Source organism: Diabrotica virgifera, chromosome 4 (genome assembly GCF_917563875.1).
Source record: "Diabrotica virgifera virgifera chromosome 4, PGI_DIABVI_V3a".
NCBI classification, from domain to species: Eukaryota; Metazoa; Arthropoda; class Insecta; order Coleoptera; family Chrysomelidae; genus Diabrotica; species Diabrotica virgifera.
Window position 1 is genome coordinate 54,184,624 of NC_065446.1, and position 25,674 is coordinate 54,210,297.

The window sequence follows — 25,674 nt, forward strand, 5'->3', positions numbered from 1 at the left end:
GCAATCCACTAATGGATGTTCGCGATCACGTTTGACCATTTTTCTCTATACCTTGCAGTATGTATTAGGTCTTCTATGTTTCTTAGCCCTGTCCATTGTTTGACATTACGGAGCCATGACATTTTCTTCCTGCCCACTCCTCTTCTTCCTTCGATCTTTTCTTCATTAACGTTTGCAGAAATTGGTATCTTTCGTTTCTAATAATGTGCCCCAGGTATTCCGTTTTTCTCTGTTTAATTGTGCATAGCAGTTGCCGTTGTGTACCAATTCTTCTCAGCATTTCTTAATTTTTATTCGTGCGGTTTAGGGAACTTTCAGGATTCGTCGATAAATCCACATCTCAAATTGTTTATTTATATACCGGGTCTCCATCTATATTTTCCCCCATTTTAACTGCCTATAACTTCTAAACGGCTCAAGATAGAAATATGCGGTTTTCGCTGAAATGTTTTATTTTAGTAAAAGTTTTGTCTGAATGGATTAAATTTTTTATATCGCTTTCAAATACAAAAAAAATGGCGGATTTTTGAAAACAAATTTGTTGACTTTTTTTAATGGAACACCCAGTATATTTTTTTGTAAATTGAAAGAAAGGTCATTCATCTATCCAGCGATATAAAGTTTTTCAAAATCGGTTGTCAAATGACTGAGTAATTAATTTTTAAAATGAGAGGTGCAACTCTCTAACTAAGCAAATTGATATTATGTTATGTGATTTCCACATTGCATCTCTCATTTTAAAAATTAATTGCTCAGTCATTTGACAACCGATTTTGAACATTTTTTTATCACGAGATAGGTAAATGATCGTTTTTTCAATTTTTTAGGTAAATGGCCATTTTTCGTATCGCTTTTAAATAAAAAATGGCGGATTTTTGAAAAAAAAACGTTGTTGACTTTTTTTATTAAAACACCCAGTGTATTTTTTTGTAACTTGAAAAATGGTCATTTACCTGTCCAGCGATATAATTCTTTTTAAAATCGGTTGTAAAATGACTGAGAAATTAATTTTTAAAATGAGAGATGCAATGTGAAAATCACAACATAATATCATTTTGCTTAGTTACATGTTATTTAGGTATGTGATATCCACGCTGCACCTCTTACCCCAGTTAATAGGTAAAAAAACATGAAAAAATGTTAAGCAGGGTTTTGAAGGTGCTAAACGGTAGAGGAGTGATAACTGATGATAATTCCGTGAAGACGTACAGCTAATTTTTCTTCTTCTTTTTTTTAAACAGTTACAAAGAATGAAAAACTCAGTTTTTTGACGATAAAACGTTTTTTGTTCATTTTAGAGAAAAATGTTTCAAAGAAATATTGTAGACCTTAAAAAGTTCTTTAATTTGGTGGGAAACATATTGAAATATATAAACAATTGACCGAAATAATTGCAAAAAACCCTCATTTTTGCACTAATTTATAAATATTGATAACTTTACTTTTTGCATAATGATATATAATTTAACTACTTTAAATTATGCTATTTAATGGGCTATTTAAGTGTGCCAAATTTCAACCAGATCGACCAAATAGTTTATAAGGTATTCAATTTGTTTTTCTAAGAGAGCAATTGTTTATACAACTGTTCTTGCCCTAACAGTGACTCTAGAGATATTTAGCAAATCGCAATCAGTTATTCGAGACTCTATTTTTAAGATATATTAAAGAAATTTAACATTTTGTTAAAATTGTTATTAAAAAAACCGTTTGAAAAAGGCCCTACTTTTTAGGTTATTAACAATTAGAATAACTTTGACAGTTTTTATGTCACACGTTTGCATGTAGGCTCACTGAAAAGCTGATGAAAAAATACATATTAAAATAGAAAAAATAATTGTATGTGACTAATATGAATCAAGTTATTATTTTTTTAATAAATCAATTTTGCCTTGTTTATAAACATTAAGAGCTGAAAATTGAACATATTGTATTTATGGAAATCTATATTTTATGATCCAGTATATAGATTGCATAGGCAGTGAAATAATAAAAAACTTATTATTATAACGGTATCGTTAACTGACGGTACTCGTGAAACACCACCAACGAAAGTGAAGGTGGGAATTGTTCGAGCTTCGCTTCCTTTTTTGGAAAAAAACTGCAATAAATTATCACCTTCCATAGCTCGCGCAACCTTCTTTTTTTAACTGGGTTAGCTCAAAAAAATAATAAAAACTGTGTAAATTTCAACTTCCGGGAAAATGGGAAAATCCCGTGAAAATCAATTGATTCAATTATACTATAAAAGTTATTGAATTTTACAAGTATTTCGTAAAAATTCTTTAAATTTTATTAAACAAAGTATATTTTTTATATAAGTATAAAATAATAATTATAAATTAGTACAATACAATATTTATTTATTTTAATTGCAATAATTAAAAGTATATAAAAGTCCTTAATAGTTTTTAAAAAATTAATTTTTGTTTTATTATGATTTAATTGAAAGAAGCTATTAATATTTGTCTAGGTAGGCATCTAATAAGTATAAAAATAAAAAATAAAACATTGTTTATGAATTTTAATTTAATTATTCTAGTGAACATCTACAACTTCTAAACTTCTCGGCAAGTTACAGTTAGTTCATCGTCTACAAAGTCTGACTCGACATCGTCAAGAACCACTGCAGCGCGATTGCAACATTTTTTCTCCTGTTCTTCCACTGCACACTCTGCACAGTGTGTACAAAGATCCCTACAGTTTATACCATATTTTTTACAGCCACATCTTGTACTTTTGCAACCCGTTAAACATTTACATGCTATTTGTTTTAATATCACTTAAGGAGTCAAACAATATAAGGTGTAAATGGGTTCAAAATCCATATCAGTCTTTTTCTATCCATATTGGGTATGGGTAGCATCCAGTTTTTTACCTAACCAGTGTTGTAATTGATGATAAACGCAAATTTTTTTTCCCTGTATTTCTTACAAATTGTAAAAATCGTAACTCATTTAATGCCAATATGTTATTGTGTTTTTTTATATGTAACATCAATTGCAGCAGAATACAAAGCAACAATGATATATCCGTTTTTCATGATGTCCTCCTTGTTAGCATTCTCGTCATAAAAAATATTTATCAGATCTAAAAAGTTGTATCACACCCAGTAAAACGATATAAGAAGAACCCAACGTATCTTCTTATATGAGATTGTTTAAACCTATTACAATTATAATAGATAGATAGATTGTCCTTTTTCGCTTTTTTTTTTCTTTCAAAATATATGTAATTGTCCGGAACAGAGAGTTGCGTCAATATTATGATTATATCGGTATCATTACAAATTATTACAACGATCTTGTCAGGTTCATATGTATGTTCGTAAAGAGATGTCTGCACTATTAATACGTCTGCATCTTCATCTGCTACTTTAGTTCGGTACCTAGATTTGTTGAGCTCTGCACATAAAAGTTGAATTAATTGTAAATTGTTTTAAATTGGGATTCCATTCTAAAAAATAAAACGAAGCTATTCTCACCTTCACATTCGTTGGCGGTGTTTCACGAATACCATCAGTTTAACGGGTCATGAGTAGTCATGACTTTTTATTTTTTCACCGCATATGCAATATATGAAGTGGATCATAAAATATAGATTTTCTTAAACAACTCATTCAATTTTCAGCTCTTAATGTTTATAAACAATGGAAATATGATTTATTGAAAAAAAAATTCTAACTTGATTTATATTGGTCACATAAAATTCTTTTACAATTTTAAAGTATATTTTTTCACCAGCTTTTCAGTGAACCTACATACAAGCGTGTATCATAAAAGCTGTCAAAGTTATTCCAATTGTTTATAACCTAAAAAGTAGGGTCTTTTTCAGACGGTTTTTTTAATAACCATTTTAATAAAATCTTAAAACATTTTCAATACATCTTAAAATTAAAGTCTCAAATAAGCGATTGGGATTTGTAAAATATCTCTAGAGTCACTGTTAGGGCAAGAACAGTTGTTTAAACAATTGCTCTCTGGGATAAACAAATTGAATAACTCATAAACTATTTGGTCAATCTGGTTGAAATTTAGCACACTGAAATAACCCTTTAATTGGCATAATCTAAAGTAGTTAAATTAAATATCGTTGTGCAAAAAATACAGTTATTAACATTTATAAATTAGTGCAAAAATGAGAGTTTTTTACGATTATCTCGGTCAATTCTTTATATATTTTAATACTTGTCCCACCAAGTTAAAGAACTTTTTAAGATCTACAATATTTATTTGAAATATTTTTCTCTAAAATGTACAAGAAACGATTTATAGTCAAAAAACTGAGTTTTTCATTCTTTGTAACTGTTTAAAAAAAAAGAAGAAGAAATATTAGCTGTACGTCTTCACGATATTATCATCATTTATCCCTCATCTATCGTTTAAAACCTTCAAAACCCTGCTTAACATTTTTACGTGAAATCGATGAATTTTTTCCCTATTAACTGGTGTATCTCATTTTAAAAATTAATTACTCAGTGATTTGATAACCGATTTTAAAAACTTTATATCGCTGGATAGGTGAATGATCGTTCTTTCAATTTACAAAAAAATATACTGGGTGTTCCATTAAAAAAAAGTCAACAAAATTTTTTTCAAAAATCCGCCATTTTTATTTTCGTAATTGAAAGCGATATAAAAAACTCAATCAATTCATACAAAACTTTTAGTAAAATAAAACATATCAGCGAAAACCGCATGTTTCTATCTTGAGCCGTTTAGAAGTTATAGGCAGTTAAAATGGGGAAAAATATAGATAGCCACCCGGTATAAGCGACAAGCTAACACAAGCGAAAAGCTAAATACAAGTAATTTGGGTCAACAATACCGGAAAAAGCATCCAAAAAAGAAGATATTAAAAAAGGCTAGGAAATATATCAGTAGATATTAGAGCACTGAACCATATCTGTTAAGATATGAAAACAAAATGAGCATGAAAATAAAAACAGATATATAAAATATTATACTACAATCACTATAAAGATGCACTAGATATAAACGAACCAAGTAGGGATGGGAAAAACCTACCGGTTTAAACCGAAAACCGGTTTTTTTACTTCGCAATAACCGGTTTTACCGGTTGTTTTTTTGTCCCGGTTATGACCGGTTTTTTCTTTTTAAAGTAAAAACAGGTTATTACGTTTTTACGGTGATTAGGATTAGGTTAGGTGTTATTTTGGATCCCAATCATAATTATTATTCTCAAGTAATGATTCCAAAGAAAACCATAATTCAAATTTTATTTTATAAATACAGAAGCAAACTGTAATCATAATATAAGTAAGTAAGAAGTGATCTGGTTGAAGTAGACACAAACATCATCTATTTTTCACATTTGACTCTTGACATTGAAAGTGGGTGAATGACTTTCTCTGATTACCAAAAATAATGTTCTGACTACTATGAATATCGAATTACCGATTACGAATACGATTCTCCAAGGATGTCCCTATGTTTTCAAAACGATACACCCATACAGGAAGTATTAAATGAGTTAAAATGTATCTATTTTACAAAAATATACAAACGTGTTAAAAGAAATACACGATAATTTTTTTTGATGGTAGTAAAAATAAAAGATAAATTGCATTATCCAATTTAATTTTAAGTAAAATATTTATGTTGATATTATTTTTTTTTAAATCCCATTAAAAAGAGTCTGAGACATTTTATATAAGTTGAAATGGTTGGGTTAAATTGTATATTATTGCAATATGTATATATTAATCTTACGCTATAATATATTTAATAATAATCAGTAAATATATAATAATAATAAAATAATTAATAAATATAATAATTAATAGAATAAACTGGTTTTAATAAAAATTGTATTTTATTTATATTGATATTAATCTTCTTTTGATAGTACTAATTTTGATCATATTGATATCGAGTATCGAGTCGAGTGGAGTATCGCAAACTAAAGTGCATTGTAAATATAACATTGTAACCTATTGGATCAAAAAAATCAAAACCGATTTTTGGAAAAACCTTTTTTTTTGGCCGGTTATAACCGCCAGGTTAAACCGTAAGCAAAAAAACCGGCATAACCGAAAACCGGTGTTTTGTCAAAAACCGCCATCCCTACAGACACGTTAAATGTTACGAGGAGCACTTAAAAATCATCATTTACAATGTATACGCATTGTAAATCCCACATAATCATTTATAAAGGTTATACATTGTAAATTATGATTCGGGAGTGCTCCTCGTAACATTAAACGTGTCTTGCTTTGTTTATTTCTAGTGCATCTTTATTGTGATTTCAAAAAACAAAAGAAACAGTAGCAAGATATGCCATAAATCCGGGGTACTCTCGAAGATGCTGCCGAGTAGCAAGAATGTACAGATTCCCTCTCTTCAGTCCTGACCCCTCGGAGTAAGTGTAGTGGTCATCGTGATGTCATGCCTTCTCTAAGGCCCAAACCAGACGGGCCACTCTGCAGCGCTACTCTGTGGATCCACAAAGCAGCTTCCGATGATTTACCGTGGGTTCTTATGTGAAGTGGACGTCGCACCCCAGACGAGCCACTGTGGCCAGCCACGGTCGCCAAGCCTCACTGCTAGTGGCGTCCACTAGTGGCAAACCCCAGTCAGACGGACCACTTTTGTAGCTGCCGCAGATGTTTACGAGAATTTATAGGGTAAGCACCTAAAATGAATTTCGATTTGGAACGGTTTTTAATTGAAATGCAAAAGAGACCGGATATACATGATACAAGAACCCGAGGGCATATTTATAGGACATTCAAAGGAAAAGCATAGGACGTCATCTTTGAATTATTTTTTTCTGATTTTAAAGAAGGTAGCCCTATCGAAAAGAATAAATCCCATAAGCAATGTTTTCTCTATTTATATTTACATTTTCTTATACATTGCATGCATTTGAACTGAACAAATCAAATACAATCTTGTTTGTTTATTTATGTTAAATAGTGGGGTCCCATCCTAGGTTAAAAAAGGTTTTATTGTTTGTTATTGAAAACAAAACGATAAGATATCAGTTAAAAGGGGGTTTCAAGCTAACATTTTTTTCACTTTCACTCAGTTTTCAGGTTGTATCAAACTATTTTACGCCTGTAGGATACCCGATGTACTGGTTGACTTTTTATGTGCTTCTTTCTATGATATAGCTGTTTTTGTCTGGTTCCTCTTAATTTCATTTATTGAGTTTATTGGTATTTTTTCAAAAGCGTTGAAATTTTATAAAATATTTAAAACTATGGACATTACAAACACTGACTTTGACGAACACACTTTTTTTAAAGATTATTAGCCGGCAAGTTTTTAATAATTTCAACAAGCTTACTTTTTTTTCTCACTCATTACATTACACGCCGCACCCTTCCAAACAATCCACTTCGCAGCGTAGTCGCCGGCGTTAGAAAATCGCCTTTTTCAGCCACTCTGTGGATCCACAAGGTAGCGCAGCAGAGTTGCCCGTCTGTTTTGGGCCTAAAGATATCGGTTTTTGATCATTTCATTAAACACATGCATAAGTCTTTTACACATTTCTGTAATTTGGTCCATTTATCTTTCTCGTGATCTTCGGTCTTCTACCTTTTCTTGCATAATGTTTTCATTATCAATTCATTTTGCTGATCTTTAGCTCATTTAAAATTGAATTATTTGTCCTGTGTTCGGTCGACAAGACAAAATCTGTATTTTTTCTTTATGCCTATCTTGGAGTCCAAGAGTCATATCCGTATCAGCATTGGAAATATTAAGCAGTTGATCAACTAAATTTTTAGAGATCATCAAATTTGCATGTCCTTTCATACTTTGGCAATCTTTCCTACGGCAACTTTTGCTAGATGTGATCTACGTTTTATTTCTTCCTACTAGGGTAGTCCGATAAGTACTTAGCCCCCCCCGCCCGATGGCGGCACTATCGCAAATGAAGTGTACTGCCATTTAATGTGTTCTCGTAGGCTAATGTCAAAATTTCAGCCAAATCGAAATTATAGTATTGTTGTGAGTGCGTGTGAAAATCAGCGTGTCCGCGAATTTTAATAAAATGGAAAAAGAGCAATATCGGTTGGTGATTCGATTCTTGTTTTTGGAAGGGAAATTACGCAGCGAAATCAAAGAGCGCGTGGGTGCTGTGTACGGTGACTCTTTTTCTTCGATGGCAACTGTCAAAAATTGGTTTAATGAGTTTCAATGTGGACAAATGTCGGTTTTTGATGAGCCACGCGTAGGTGTCCCGAAAATGGCTACCACGGAGAATAACGTGACAAAAATCCACGATCTTATATTGGCAGACCGCCGACTGAGGTGCGCGAGATAGCTGACACAGCAGGCATCTCAAAAGACCGCGTAGGTCATATCATGCATGAAATTTTGGGTATGAGAAAGCTGTCGGCGTAATGGGTGCCGCGTTTGCTCTCTTCAGACAATAAGCGCAACCGTGAGACCACTTCAGAGCAGTGTTTGACGCTATTTAAGTGTGATCCAAAGGAGTTTTTACGTCGATTCATAACCGTCGACGAATCATGGATTCACTGGTATACACCAGAAACCAAGGAACAGTCGAAAGAGTGGACAGCACCCGGCGAATGTGCACCGAAGAAGGCGAAGACTGTCCAATCGGCCGGAAAGGTGATGGCCAGCATTTTCTGGGATTCACAAGGTGTGATCTACATCGACTACTTGAAGAAGGGCAAAACGATCACACAGCCCTATTATGCCGAATTGGGCCTATTCGACGCTGAATTGAAGAAAAGACGACCCCATTTGTCAAAGAAAAAAGTGCTCTTCCACCATGACAACGCACCGGCTCACACCACCATCGCCATGGCCAAATGGGTCGAATTGGGCTACGAACTGTTGCCCCATCCGCCGTATTCTCCAGATTTGGCTCCGTGCGACTACTATTTGTTTCCAAACTTGAAAAAGACAATCGCTGGGCAGAAATTCAAGTCGAATGAGGAGGTCATCGCCGCCACGGAAGCCTATTTTGCAGACCTCGAGAAAATGTATTTTTCAGGCGGGTTAAAGAAGTTGGAGCATCGCTGGACCAAGTGTATCGAGCTAAAAGGAGACTATGTAGAGAAATAAATTGCCACTTTTCCAAAACTTTCCTTTTTCTTTTGTAGGCTAAGTACTTATCGGACTACCACGTATAGTGACCCTATGTTTGTGATCAATGAATACAGATATGATATAAGTATTAGTGAACAACTTCAAACCGGTCAATCATGGTTATGTTTGGATGATTGTTATGTAGTCTATCCGCTAAGATGATCTTGGTCTTTGATTAGTTTAACCCGGCACCTGCCACGTGGGGTGCTACCAGCAACCCATAACATATTTTCATCAAATATTTGGTATTTCAAGTTTGTTAACCGTGCTGTGGGTCATAGTAGCTTTCTATAATATTATATAGCATAGATCTGTTTGTGTTTGAAGTGGTTATTTAGTGTCATTCTGAACTTGTAGCTCTAAAATCGAATTGGGGTGTCATCATCTGGCAGTTTTAAGTTTTAAATTCCCCCCTCTGTGGCGCAGTGGTAAGAGCGCCTACCTTTGAAACGAAAGGTCGGGAGTTCGAATCCTACCAGGGGCAGAAATTTTTCATTTATTATAAATTAATAAATGGAAAATAGTTTCTGTCCTTGTGGGATCGGTACTCACCGGAGGGACCGCAGACGTTCGGAAACAATTAGCGTCTCTTTGTAAAGACAATGACGTCGACTTTGCAAAGTAACAAGACACTTACTCAACACACACACACTACACATTACTCCCCTGACTTAGTGATAAGTTATACAATTACGTGGCTAAAGGTTCTAGTTCTAAACCAAAGCCAGAATCAGAGAAAAAAAAAGTTTTAAATTTTATTTGTTTTCTTGATAAACAAGTCAGATTTACATTTTTGTATTGTAATAACTGATTTAAATTATTAATATAGTCTCTATACTCAATAAATCTTGATTTTCTTAGATATTTTAGTTAACTTCATTTATTATGGCTTGGTACTTGCTAATTTGCTTATAACACCTTTTTAATTTTATTTTTTAAATTTTATAATATATTAGTAGCTAATAAGTTAATAAAACATGTTTTTTATATTCTTGTGTAACTCAACACATTATTTTGTTTATAAACAAGTACCTAGTTCACAGAAAAGCTTTAAGGGGTGCTGCGAGCACCCCACGTGGCAGTTGATGCCTTGCAAAGCCACGTGGCAGGTGCCGGGTTAACTACAGACCAAACATTTGACTTTCGTTTTTAACCAGTCATATGAGATCAGTTAGCTGGCCAGATTAAGGAATGGGAAAAACGACAGATAAAAACGCTGGAAAAAGAAATATTAACCTATATAGAAAATAAAAAATGATTAAAGTAGTACGGATTTGTGAGGTCCATAGGTAAGGCGAAAAGAGGTCAAGAGAAGATACTTTTAGCTTTCTTAAAATATGGAAATGAATGTCAGATCATCATAATCATCATCAATCAGCCCTAGTTTGTCCATAGTTAAACATAAGTCTTCTCCAGATATTTCCATCCTCTTCGGTTCTCCGCTTCTACTACCCAATTAGTTACAAGACTCCCCGGCTTCGCTTCTCTGCCCGTGGTCTTTATTCAAGCAGTTTTTTGTCCATTTTCCGTCTTTCATTCTCGCAGCATGTCCTGCCCATCTCCATTTTTACCTTGTAATATGTTCGATAATATCTTCCATTCCGGTTCGTTTACGAACGTTCTCGTTTCCTAATAATTTTCTTAATGGAAAGATTAAAGGTGGAGAAATCAATACTTGGCATAAGCTTAAGATATAGATAAATGTCAGATAATGAATGATAGATATGTGTAAAGGAAGTTAGTGAAAATTATAATATCCTTGACATATTGATAATATATACAAACCACAGATGCTTATACCTTAAAAACAACAAGACTACTCGAAAAATATTTATAAGTGATCCATGTATCAAATTTTTGAGAAAATCCGAAACAAAAAGCTCATAAGTAAGCTCATACATATCTTATGACGTAGAAGACGAATCATCTATATCTATAAATCTAACTTATATACAGCTAGCTCATCTTAATTAATCCCAAAGGATCAAAATTTTAGGCTTATAAGATAGAAGAATATTTCGAATTATTTTTCAATTTTCAGATTTTGTCTAAACATAGCAAGGAAAGAACGACGTACAGAATTTTAATAGTACGATTTTTATCTACGCATCTTTTTATTGTTTATTGTTTTATTGTTTATTCATAACTATATAAATGTTTTATCGATTTCATACTTGGTCACAGTCACAAATAATGGTGTAGTAAATAATAAAACCTAATCATTTCAGATTTACTCGGAATCATTTTTAAAAATATGTCACGTATTTATTTCCGTTAGAAAGTTCAGTGACAAGAATTCTAATGGTGCTTATGATAATTAAATAAATATTAAGCTAGATTATTAACTAATTGCAAATACCAATGAAGTGTCGAGCTTTCGAAAAAACAATTAAAGCAAAGGAAGTATTAAAATAAAATATATTAAGATTTATGAACAATACATGAACCCGAAGGAATAAGAAATCAACATCCATGATGAACAAAGAGAAATAGGAGAATATTGTAAACTAAACATAAGAATCAGCTGCAAAAAACATTAAGAAACTAAATGCAATAAGCTCAAAGCTGATACGATATAAATACCTTAAGAGAGGCTGTAAAGATAAACAACTGATTACTTAATTGTTACCACTTTTGACCTTAAAACTAAACAATGTTAAAAATATGCACAATAATTCAATAAGTTCTGGACTACACTGTATTATAATACCCAATGTTTTATAATATATATGTAATATATAATGGATATTGTGAGGAGATAGTTGAACAAAAGTAGCAATGGGTCAACAAATTGACAATGATGGTTAAGTAAAGTGTCTTCTGGTGTAAATAACGGATATTTGAAGGTGAAATAAAGAAGACGAAAAGAAAAATAAAGAAAACAATTATTGACATTTTGTCACTAAAACTATTATATGTCATTCTTATTGCATGGAAATTCATTTGAAAGGACAATTTATGTGTGATACATATTAGCCTACGAATTAACCTGAACTGGGATTCCCTCTAATTTAAGAATTAGTTACCAAAAAAGTCGTTTATTCGATAGAAGGAATTTATATATGCTAGATACATGGGAAGAAGAACAATATCCTTGCTTGAGAAGGCAGCAGTCAACAAAGTCAAAATAGCCATATCTATCATCTATAACGGACAATCACCAAAAGAAGAAGACACAAAATTGGTTCTTTCACATAACATATGGTCACAACGTTTGTTTTTATACTTTTTGCGAAGTAAAGAGGTCTAGTCTCCGTAGTCAATGAAGTAACAGGCGTCTTGCCTTCAGCTAGAACTAGTTTTACACTATCGTCCTTTATTTTATTATTTATCTCACACAAGAATTTATCTATCACACCGAATATATGAAAACCATGGAGTGAGGCAAGACTGTGTTTTGTCTCCTGTAATCTTCAACCCCTACTCTGAAAGAAAATTGATCGAAGCTTTGCAGGAAACGGAAAAAGGTATTCTACTAAACGGATACCGGATAAACAACATCAGATATGCAGATAATGCCATAGTATTTGCGGACAACTTTTAAAATACCTACAAGTTTTTAACAACAAAAGGAGGCTCACTACGGAGACCAAAGGATGGTATCCTAGCCTAGAGCATAGTATACTACTCTTCATATTCGTAAATTCTCGCATTTAAAATAATGAATTTATTTTACCTGGCGACCGAAACTATATTATCGATCGCTATGTAAAATAAATGCATTATTTTGAATGCCAGAATTCACGAATATGAACAGTAGGATACTATTCTCTAGGCTAGGATACCATCCTTTGGTCTCCGTAGTGAGCACACGCTTAGAATGCTACGTCTCCTCTGTCCTTTTTTGTGGTGTTGAATTATGTACAGAAAATTGGAAGCATTTGAGATGTGGCTGAATCGGAGAATACTTGAAGTCCCGTGGACTGATCGAGTCACAAAGAAGGAAGACCTCAGAAGAATGAGAAAAACCGAGAGGTACTGACCACCATCAAATCTCGAAAGCTGAAATAGTTTGGACACATTATGCGAAATAAATCCAGATGTGCCCTCATACAAGCCATCCTGAAAGGAAAAATACCCTGGTTAAAGAACCTTAGAACCTGATCCAACACAGCATCTGTTTCACACACTCTTGCACTTTATTGTAATTATAATATTATTATTATCTCTAGTTCTTTTGTAGAATAAAGATCATAGAAAGTAAATTAAAAAATCGCTTATATGTCTGGGATTGTTCGAAACGAACAACAATTTGAGAGATAGAAAAAAATACTAAAGCAATCTCAGAGAAGAATAGAATACTTCTTTTCAGTAACTTCTCCGGTTATAACGTGAGTCACAGTACGCCATTTTCCCTACTGAAAGCTGAATGGAAAGGACTATTTATAAAATTCAAGAAAACAAATATATTAAAGTTAGTATAAGTTAAAAAAAATGTGCCTCCTGATAAGAGACTAATAAGTTTCGAAACCGGTAGAGGTGCTTTCTGCACTCTCTGATTGGACTAGAATATGATGCGGCTGTATTTTCGTTTTGCAACGAAATTGAAAATGGTTATTCATTTTTGATTTAGTATAAGTTATTCGAAATATATATTTGGACGAAATTTAAATTTAAAAAATCATCAAAATGAAATTTTAGATCTGAAAACAGCACTGATAGAAAAATCTGCAAACAATTAACCTTGTAAGACTCCATTTTATTTTGTTTTAACTTAAAGCTTAACTTTAAGATATATGGCAAGCTATTGTTTATTTTAAATATAGCAATTTTATGGAATGTTCATAAAAATATTTATTTCACAAATCTATGAATCAACAGTCCAAATATTTCAACAGTTTTTGTAATGTGTTATAATTAATTTAGGCAATATTACCAACTCTGTTGCACGACAACTAGCCTTTCACTTGGTTCTAAAATCATGGCTATTTTTATCGAGCAAATCAACAACCAACTCTTTTACCCTTAACATTTAAGACGTCACCAAATAAAGCCGATTGCTTGCCATTTAAACATTATAAATATACAATATAACCCACTCTTAGATAATAAATGAAAGTGCTGATGAGACGATTACGAAGGATTATCGTTTATGTTAAGAAATATCTACATTCAGGTTTAAAATAAGAGAAACAACTATTTTACATAACATAATGAACATATCATATATGCATCTTGAATATTTGGAACCCATTTTCATATTTATTGAAATATTTTGTCACTAACATTACTTAATTCACAATATTATTTGACAAGTAAACAATAAATCAAAATAAAAAAAACAGCGTTGGCAACTCACAGGGAAGGAAAGAAAAAATATAGAAGTAGGTCAAGTAGCGGAAATGGATTACTTACGTAGAGCATGCAGGGTATCTAGATTAGAACACGTACCAGATGAGGAAATAAGACGACAGACAAAGAGTGTATATTCCACGGTTGACCAAATAGAAACAAAGAAATTGCTATGGTATGGTCATGCTCGATGGCCAAAAAGAGCATTAAGTTACACACCCATAAATAGAAGAAGAAGAGGAAGGCCTACAGGAACATGGAAGAAAGGCATAGAACAGTTTATGGCAGATAGAGCTATAGAAGAAAACGAGTGGGTGGATAGAAAACGATGACGAGCGAAATGTGGGATGGGGAGGAGACCGTATTAACGCCACTGCTTATATTTATGTATATCATAAAAACTTGAAACTTGGTAAAATTTTGAAGCTAACGAAGACATAGAAATGTTTAATGAATAAAAGAAGAATAGTGATAGAAAGTTTGGAAAATATTTGCACTTATGTAAATCAAATAAACTGTTTTTCAGAAAAATATAAAAAAATTTCTTCAATTTTTTTGTTAAGTTAAAATAATATATATTTGATATATCCAAAAACAATCAAATTTCCTATTTTGTTAAAAAAGTCAGTATCAAACAGTATCCATCCACAAAAAACAATATTATTATAACGTGGGGATCACCCTGTATATATTGTGCCGCACTTACCGCTTGAGGCTACCAACGCAACCAAGAAAATCGTCGTTGCGAAGTACGCCATGACACTTAAACAACTGAAAGTACCGGACGCACAGGACCACTATTTACAGCCGATCCACACCACTGATTACTGGCTTTTATAGTCGGCCTACTTGGAACCCCTCTTGACGTACGTCACTTCACCAGCAGGCTTCGACGATAGAGGATGGTCAGTCTGAAATATTATCAATTTGGACGTTTTACAATATAAAAGGCTTGGTAATGTAAAAAATGTAAATTGCAGACAAAGTAACAGATTTAAATACAAAGTAATTTGCAGAAAAGGCATAAGAGCAAACATTTCTTTAAAATTTCAAGGTCAAAGTTTAATTGGCTTTTACACCAGTCTATCTGTGAAAAAATCATTGATTTCACCTACCAATCTTATACATACACAGAACCAAACTTATATGGAATATCTGATATTTCTTATTATTTCAAGCGAATTAAAAAAACCTACACATCAAGTCCAACAATGTTTTTATTTTAAAGTAATTTAATCCCCAATATACAGTGAGCACCTAAAGGTTGGAGTAAATTCATTTTTACATTAATGGAAAATTTTGGAAATAAATCCTGAACAAGTCAATTTTTATTTTTAATTTACGAATTTTTGGGCATATATAGCATACTAGTGACGTCATCCATCTGGGCGTGATGACGTCATCGATGATTTTTTTAAATGAAAATATGGCTCGTGTGATAGCTCATTTGAAAGGTAATTCAATTCTCTATTCAGTAAACATTAACATATTTAGTCTTTTATTTAGCACATGCCGCTACGCACCTACTACCTTCTCGTCAGTTGCAATGGGGGGATTAATGTGTCGAAAATTTTTACCTGGGCCAGAGAAAGCAGCGTATGCAGTCTTTGATGAACCTCTAACAAGAGGTGAAATCGTCGATAAGAATGCTGGCTGCACTCTCTGATCTAGGTAAAAATTAAGACAGTTTTGGCTTCGCATTGCAACTGAATAAAAATGGTATACATTTTTATTTTTATATTAGTATTACTCCTGTAGAGTAACTAGGTCCATTTTCCGTTGGAACTTTACCACGCTGCAGACGGGCGTTGTGAATTGCATAGTGTAGAATTCCTTCCCTTTTGTTTTTTGTCTTCACTGCAGCATCCATTTGGCTTGCATATTGTAGAAGCCTTGGAGGTGTCACCAGGAAAATGGGCCAATAAGTTTTTCAATTAAAAATCTTTTAAAAATATTTAATTTACAAATATTTTTATTAGGTTGAAAAACTTAGTCTTTTATTTAGCAGATGGCTCTATGCACCTACTACCTTCTCGTCAGTTGCAATGGGGGGATTAATGTGTCGAAAATTTTTACCTGGGCCAGAGAAAGCAGCCTATGCAGTCTCTGATGAACCTCTAACAAGAGGTGAAATCGTCGATAAGAGTGCTGGCTGCACTCTCTGATCTAGGTAAAAATTAAGACAGTTTTGGCTTCGCATTGCAACTGAATAAAAATGGTATACATTTTTATTTTTATATTAGTATTACTCCTATAGAGTAACTAGGTCCATTTTCCGTTGTAACTTTACCACGCTGCAGACGGGGGTTGTGAATTGCATAGTGTAGAATTCCTTCCCTTTTGTCTTCACTGCAGCATCCATTTGGTTTGCATATTGTAGAAGCCTTGGAGGTGTCACCAGGAAAATGAGCCAATAAGTTTTTTAATTAAAAATCTTTTTAAAAATTTTTAATTTACAAATATTTTTATTAGGTTGAAAAACTTAGTCTTTCATTAACATATTTATTTATACAGGGGTTCCAAAAAATTTTTTTTATTAAATTTATTGACATTTAAAGAAGAATGTGTGTCATTTATTTAATTTAAAATAAATTTTGCTGCTATCAGAGAAGAGGAAAAAATGTTTATTTGACAAATAAATATTGTTTTTTGCTTAAATTCAATATTAAAGCAGCCACCTACCTGCCTCTTGACAGATTGAACATTTAATTTAAGCGAAAAGCAATGATTATTTATTAAATAAACATTTTTTTCTGTTTTCTGAGAGCAGTAAAATGTATTTTAAATTAAATAAATTACATACATTCTTCTTTTTTCTGTAAAAAAATTTAATTAAAATTTTTTTTGGACACCCTGTATAAATAATTATGTTAATGTTTATATTGCTGAATAGAGAATTGAATTGCCTTTCAAGTAAGCTATCTTACGATCCCTATTCTCATTTAAAAAAATCATCGATGACGTCATCACGGCCAGATGGATGACGTCACTAATATGATATATATGCCAGAAAGTCGTAATTTAAAAATAAAAATTGACCTGCTTCGGGATTTTTTTTCCAAAATGGTGCATTCTCGAGAAAATGAATTTATTCCTTCCTTTACGTGCTCACTGTATACAAATTAAAGCAAACAATTCCCAATACAAAGCAGCCTGGAAATAACAAATTGAAACTACTTGTTTTTAAGTCAATAGCATGAAAAATATCAATGTAAAACGAATCATGTTTAATTTGTTTTTATTTATTTATGTTTTTTTTAGCAGTCAGTGTAAACCACTCCTAAACTTTATGCAAGCCTCAATTTGCGTGAGCATGCTCCTAATTAGATAGGCAACATTTTGTTGTGGTAAGTAGTTCCATTCTTCAAGAGCAGCTTGTACTGGCAGTGCAGTATTTTGTGGATTATCCCGGCGAGCCTAATTTTTCTTTTGCATATACCACAAATGCTCTATAGGGTTAAGGTCGGGTGAGCAAGCAGGTCACTCTAGAACAGTGCTTCACGAACATCTGTAGTCATTCTGCTGGTGTATTAAGATGCATTATCATGAATAAAAATTAAATTTTCTGCAGTTTTTACTCTCCTGATCCTAACTATAGGCTCTAAAAATTAAATGAATTTTTTTACCAATCATTATGCCGCCCCAAAACATGATACTGCCTACTTCATATTTGTGAACAGATCTAGTGGTTTTCGTTCTTTCTGATCTTCCTTACCCTCCACGTACACGAATTCGTCGGTCATCTGATTTTACAAAATCTGGGTTCGTCTGAAAATAGCAATTTTTTTCAATTTCCAATGTTCCAGTTTTGGTGTTGAAGACATCAATTTAGACGACCAATCTTGTGCTTCCTTGAAAACTGAGGAACCCATGACTGTCACCTACTGTATACTCATATACACACGAACTATTTTTTTAACGTTTTTACTGAAACACTTAAAACTTTAGCTTCCAAAAGCTGCTTTTGGAGCTGTAGATGAGACATTGTTGGGTTTCTTCTAGCTGCTGGGGCAATGAAACGATCGTGGCGAGCCATAGTTACTTTTTAGCGACTTTTACTTTGTCTATTTGCAAGCTTTCCTAATTCCTGATACATATCATAAGTTTTTGACAAAACCCCCTGTGTTACGCTTACCACTGAAGCTATGTTCCTCTGAGACATTTCTTGCTCCACAAGACCAATAATATGTTTCCCCTTTGTACGTCCGCTAACCCAACATAGGGCTCATTTTCGTTTTTGAACGGAAAAGTTAGTTTATTTATTTTCGATCAATTTACAACTAATTAGAGTAAATAATCTCTAACGTACAGAGCTGCATTATCTGATTGTTTTATGAGTTTGTTTATTTTCAAGAAAAATCTTTATTCGCAACAATAACAAGTTTTTTCAAAATAAATAATTATTGGTTTGAGATACATGGTGATTCCACATATGTTTGGTTGTGTATATGTTACCGGCCAAACTAGATTTCAAACTAGTTTAGCCTAGGCCAAACTAGTTTATCCTGATATAAATACATACACATCAGGCCAAACTAGTTTGGCCTAGGCCAAACTAGTTTATCCTAATATAATAAAGACTCACACTTCAGGATAAACTAGTCCGGCCTAGTCTAAACCAATTTAGCCGAGTCGAAAGCAATTTAGCGAATATGTAAGAACTTTTACATGCGGGGAATTCCCAAATCACGTCCCAACAGGGATGGCAAAAAAAATTATACATCGATATATTGTATCATATGATACATCGAATGAAGATATTGATACATGCTGTAAATCAATGTATTCTTGTATAATTAAATAATATAAAAAATAATAAATAAAAGGATGAGGCTTTCTCCAAAAATTAAAAGAAAAGATACACTTACAAATAAAATCGATTACGAATTAATATTGTTTTGAATTTTGAAAAAATCTGACAACGTCCGTCTGTCCGTCCGTCCGACCGTCTGTCTGTCCATGAACTCAACTCCTCCGTCATTATACCAGGTAGAATGACAAATGAGGTGTCAAATGAAAGCTTATATTCCAAGAATGTTACTAAATGTGAGAAATTTGACCTAGGCTGTCTGTCCGTCCGACCGCGAATATAACTCAATATTATTGTTTGTTTGTTACGAATAATTATAATTTTAATAAAAATGATTATTTTTCCAAGAACAAAGAATTTTATTCAATTTAGTATTTATATTAAGCCGTACTAGTTCGCTGAATTACTTTCTTCTTCTTGGTTTTTTCCCGTTATGAGTTTGCCGTTTTCGTCTTCCATGGCACTCTATTCTCCCAGTCGCAATCTCTGAGGTCTGTATCTATCACAGCATTTCCTATGTTAGTTTTCCATCTCACAGCAGGTCTTCCTCTACGTCTTCATCCCCGCGAGTCCCAGTCCAGTAATCTTTTCGGCCACCGGTGCTCTGGCATTCTTTGTATATGCCCGTACCATTTCAGGGCTTTACTTTTACTACCACACCTTTTTTGTAATTGAGCATTCTACTTCTATTCTGCTTCATATTTCTTCTGTTGTATTCTATCCTACCTGGTAATTTGTAGACACCTTCTCATAAACTCCAATTCAACTGTTCGTGTTTTATTTCTTATTATTGTTGTCACTGGCCATTCTTCCGCTCTTGTAGGGTAATATTCAGTATTATGCCCTGAAAAATCCTTTTTTGTTTCCTTTAGAGTGTTGTTTCATATCACTTTATGGAGTGCTTTCGTGGCTTGTTTTCCCCGTACTATTTTCATTTCTATATCTTTCATACAAGTGCCATCTCAGTTTACCCTAAATACTTAAAAGTCTTACAACTCTTAATAGAATCTTCTAAACTTACATTTAAGTCAGCAACCAATCTGCAATCAATTATGTACTTTCGACTAGATTAAATTGGTTTAGACTAGGCTAAACTAGTTTATCCTGATATAAAAACATGCACTTCAGGAAAAACTTATTTGGCCTGAAGTGTGTGTATTTATGTCAGGATAAACTACAGTTTGTCTAGTTTGTCCTGAAATCGGGATTGGCCAGTAACATATATATTTGAAGGTTCTAAAAGGTTTGCATATGAGTGGTTGCTGATGAAAAATGTGTAAAGATGTACAGCTGATTTTACTTTATATTTTTTTAAGCAATTCTAAAAAGTGACAACAATATTGCATATAAAATTTTTTTATACACTTTAGAGAAAAATGGTTCAAATATACCTTAAAGATTATAAAAAGTTCTTTGGATTTGAGAGTTTCCAAATTAAAATACCTAAACAATTGACCGGGATAATTCCAAAATCCCTCCCCAAAAAATAATGCCCTTAGGTAAGGTATTGAACTTCCATGTGAGCATTACAATGACTTAATGGCAACTTAGTCATTGAGTTTTTAAATCCTATTTAACTATCTCGCTTATGTTGCATAACTAAACTCAAATCCGACACCTGAAAGGGGAGGTATCCGAATTGCGTCCAAAATTTTGAGGGATTTTCAGGTAATATCGCTAATGTGTTTTGTATGGTCAATTGCGTTCCGTTTCAACAATAAAATTTAATCCTACACAGTATAACCTGGGTTTACAGGGTTTACCTAATTAGTTTCTTAGTAAAAATAAGAGAAAGTGGAGGTTAACTTGATGGGGTGGAATTTTTAAAATTTCAGTTTATTTCCAAACAGTAAAGAGTGAACTTAGACAATCGCACCGCGCAATGGATTGTGAAATGATGTTAAGTGAACGGGGAAAACCACTTACAGTTTTTCAAAAATTCAAATTTAGAAAGTTTCGTGAATTAAAAAAGCTTGATGAAACTGTGTGGTATTGTACAAATAAAAAGTGTAAAGCAAAACTATATACATTAAATAATGTGTTTTCAAAAGTTAGTGGTGAACACAATCATGAGCTTGTTGAAGAAGTATTAATTCGCCAGAAAGTTAACAATTCTCTTAAAAGAAAAGCAACAGAAGATATTGCGGAACGACCTGCGAAGTTGTTACACAAGGAAATCGAAAAGCAAAGCGAAGTACTTACCTCTCTGTCAACAAAAGATGTCCAATACATAAAAAAGAACATTAATTGCACGCGATTGAAAACGGTTCCAAAATTGCCAAAATCAGCCAAGGATGTTCAAGAATTTTTGAAACAAATTGAAATATTTACTATCAAAAATGAACAGTTTTTGTTGATTAATGATGAACAGTTTAATATGGTTGTTTTTTCATGTCTGTCTAATCTTTCATTTATGTGTAACAATTCCACTTTATTTATGAATGGAACATTCGATTATTGCACAAAATTTTTTTTCAGATGTTCAGGTTACATACATTGATTAATGACACTTATGTTTCGGTTGCATTTTGTTTGTTACCTAATAAGGAAAAATTCACTTACAAATCATTATTCGAATTATTAAAGAAAAAATGTCAAGATTTGGGATGCAATTTAAATCCAACGAAAATAGTGATTGATTACGAATTAGGTATCCACTCCAGCGTGCGAGAAGTTTTTCCGGAAGCAAATGTTGTTGGTTGTCGATTTCATCTTGCTCAAGCTTGGTAAGTAATACGTATAGCAATGTAACTGGCAAATAGTAGATTGTTAGAAAAACTTGAGTTATGACGTCATCATATTTTTTGCTGTAAAATTAAACATTTCAATATGTTTATTTCAAACTTTACGGTAATTTCTTTTTTCAAATATTTATTTTTTCAATTTTTTTCTACAAAAATCATCATTTGATATAAGTTAAAACAAGAATTGTAGATAAAATATCTTCAAAAAAATTTATTTTTTGACATAAAAAAAAGATGTCATAACCTCTGTCAAAAAATTGGCTCCTGAATATTCTCATTATTTTTTAAAGATGTATTTTTTTATAAAATTTGACCTGTTTCAAACTTTTTCTTGAATGCAACTACTTTCTGAAATAAAGAATTTATTCTATAATCTTGTTACAGGTGGCGTAAAGTACAAAATGTGGGGTTGAGTTCTGAATATAAGAACGAGAACTCAGAAATAGGTAAATGGCTGAAGCATATTTTTGGCCTAATGTATCTTCCTCCGAGCCAAGTTGGAGATTGTTTTGTGGAAGATTTTATGCCTGAAAAAGCAGATGATCATCGAGTTGACGCATTTGCAAACTATCTAGTTGAAACGTATATCGAAGAGGACTCCACAAATTTGGGCAAAGAATAGCGCATCTATATAGAACAACTAATTCTTGTGATGGATTTCATTCAAAATTTAAAAATTATTGTTTGTCTCCACATCCTAATATTTTTTTTTGTTGAAACATTAAAGCGCATTCAAACCGATTCTTACATAAAAATAATAAACAAAATATTTCTAGAAATGTAGATAAAGCTACCTCCAGCAAATATATTTTTCTCGAACAGAAAATTAACCAGTATAACAGGGGTGAAATTTCAAGATACAATTTCGTTATATGTGTTAGTTATAAATTCGGTGATTTTTAATGTAATATATTATATAAAAATAAACTGTTAGTTGATATTACGTTTATTATATTTCCCTGCTTACCTAATATTTATTAAGCTATCCTCTGACCGCAATTGGGTTAGCTAATTAAGAAATGAAACGCAATTCGGACTAGACGTTATCGGTGGCCAGGTAAGCAAAATATTTGGGACGCAATTCGACAAGGCCCAAGAAACGGAACGCAATTCGGACTAGACGCTGAAAGGGTATAAGAAAGGGGAGAAAGAAATAAAGAAAGTGTCCTGATGCCAAGTATATTTAAGTATATTTTTGTGAGGATACTGTAAGGTTTTCAAGAGTAAGGGTTATAGGTCTATTTCCGGTATTATTTGTCACTTTTTAACCGAAGCTACCTATTACTTGATTATTTTGTCTTCTTCAAGTTCTTGCGTTCAGGTCGCGTTCAGATTCCAGTTATTGGTAGAACGTATCTATTTCTTTTACTGATGTATCTAAATTGGGGGCACATACGACCAATATGGTAATTTTGTGTCCCTAGATGTTTATATTCGCAGTTACTATCCTTTTGTTTGTTACTTTCTTTTTGAGTTTTTTTTTAATACAGTTACCCCACGATCGCTCTCTTGTCTTTTGGTGCTCTCTAAAAATGCGGACATATTTTCCAGTTAGTGTCATTCCCTTTCCTTTTTTATTTGTTTCATTATTGCCAGATTTATATATTTATTGTGATTGACAGATGTATATATTTATTGTGGTTCTAGTCCTTTAGTTTTCCGTTTTTCCTCGCCAGCCCTGTACGTTCCATGTTGCAAAATCATGTCCTGATTCGTCGCCGTGCTAGTCGTACCTTGACGTCATAGGCCTTGATCCCGCGTACCAAAACAGTTGATTAATAGCAAGTTGAAAATTTGTTAATAGCTTAACGGTGTCTAGTCGGACAAACTTTCATCTACGGGAACACTGGAACAGGGGAAGTTTTAATTGTGGAACAGTTTAAAAATTTGGAACGTCAAATTACGAAAACGTCCCATGTATTGTGTCGGACAGAACTTCCAATTGATTTGTTACCCTTTGATTAAAATCCCATGGAAAAATCAGACTGATATTTACCACCAACACGATTCCTGTCATTTGACATGCTCTTCGTGTTCCACTCATTAAAATGCCCAGTTGGTGATAAACACCAGTCTGATTTTTGCATGAGAGTTTAATGAAATGGTAACAAATCAATTGGAAGTTCTCTCCGACAAAATACATGAAATGTTTTCGTAGTCTGACGTTCCAAATTTTTAACCTGTTCCACAATTAAAACTTCCCTGTTCCATTGTTCCCATACATCAAAGTTTGTCCGACTAGAGACCGTTAAGCTATTACCAAATTTTCAGCTGGCTATTAATCAACTTTTTTTTGGTATGCGGAATCCAGGCCCATCAACATAAAATCAGTAACTAAATGATAATTTAATGATTTTAATTAGAGGCTCTTGATGTAGAAGTTATAAGTCTTAAAATTTGATGTGTAGGTTACTTTTGGTGTAAGGAAGGACCCTACTGAATATCTGGCAAAAGGTATTCTTCCTTTATCTTAAATTTCCTGCACAATTGGAAGAAATTCCGATTGTCTTGAAACTTATTACATATGTTCCACTTTATCTAAGAAAGAACACTACTGAATTTGGGATTATTAGTCTTCTACTCTTCCGATGTCTTTTCAGGTGTAGTGTGGGTATGAATTGTTGCATCCGGTTATTAAGATAAATATTGAAATTGTTAATCCTGTAAAAGAATTAGTTACAAATATGTTTTTCTCTATTATACACATAAGGAATAATTTTATGTATTTTTTTGAGTCTATAAAATAATATTTTTGTGAGTGTATCTGTACAATGTTTAGCAGAATACAAGAACTAACTGTTATGCAACCAACATTATAAACAGGTTTATTTAAACTTTTATGATGTAAATGTGGGACGGCTATTTGAAAGCTTATTATGTCTTAAATTTATGTGAAATACTATTTTAGCTGTACAACTTCTAGTTTAGTATTCTCTACTACATTTCTAAGCCCTATCAACCTATCTGCTGTTTCTTTTTCTGATGAACATATGAAGTTTATTTTTCCAGCCAATATACCTACGTAGAAACTATGTAAACGCAAAAATATTATTTTAAGTATGAAATATCTTAAAATTATATTTTTGATCTATAATACTAATGAGTTATTTGGAAAGAAAATTTAATGTATAAAAGAAGAACAAAACTTTCACAAACAATTTGTTGAGAAAAGGTACATTATGTCTATTAATATCTACATAGTTGGTCTATGTAGATATTATAGTCCAGGGTAATAAGGTTTTTTCCATGACACTCGAGCAACCAGGGTACTGAAGCGTTTTTTCGACAGGTAATACCTATAAGAGCAAATTATAACTATTTCCTGCGTAGGATCTGGCGGCCATTTTTATTTATAAACAATTAAGTGTCAAAAAATGGCATTTTTCCCTTTTTTTTTTTAAATCAATGGAAAACAGTGAAACTTATGTTTCTTTTAGTACAAATATCTTTAGTCTCTAAAATGACGTATTGCAAAGTTTGATGTGCTCATTTATTGTTAATATAATTGCGAAAAAAGGTCGGAATTGCAAAAAAATTAATTTCGCAATATCTATTGTAAAAACTAGTGTATAGCTTTGAAATTTTTGTCGTGTAAGGGATCTTTGGTGCTTAATATGTGATAAAAATTTCAAAGCGATTTATTCAATTGTTTAAATTTTATTCAAATTGTTTTTCCCAGAGAGCATTTTTTTTGCAATAACATAAGTCAGAAAAAAATAATGTTAGAACCATTCCACAGGTG

At 32.7% G+C, this 25,674-nt stretch overlaps 1 protein-coding gene across 1 annotated transcript in view; it reads right to left on the reverse strand.

The window, feature by feature from the left end:
- Positions 1–15,252, reverse strand: part of LOC114331912 (chitin deacetylase 1) — a 157,624-nt gene extending 142,372 nt beyond the window's left edge. Inside the window, exon 1 of the mRNA XM_028281613.2 lies at positions 15,085–15,252. Within this exon, the coding sequence (XP_028137414.1) occupies positions 15,085–15,136 (52 nt within the window). The 5' untranslated portion in view covers positions 15,137–15,252. The remainder of the gene's footprint in view (positions 1–15,084) is intronic.
- Between the last annotated feature and the right edge of the window lie 10,422 nt (positions 15,253–25,674).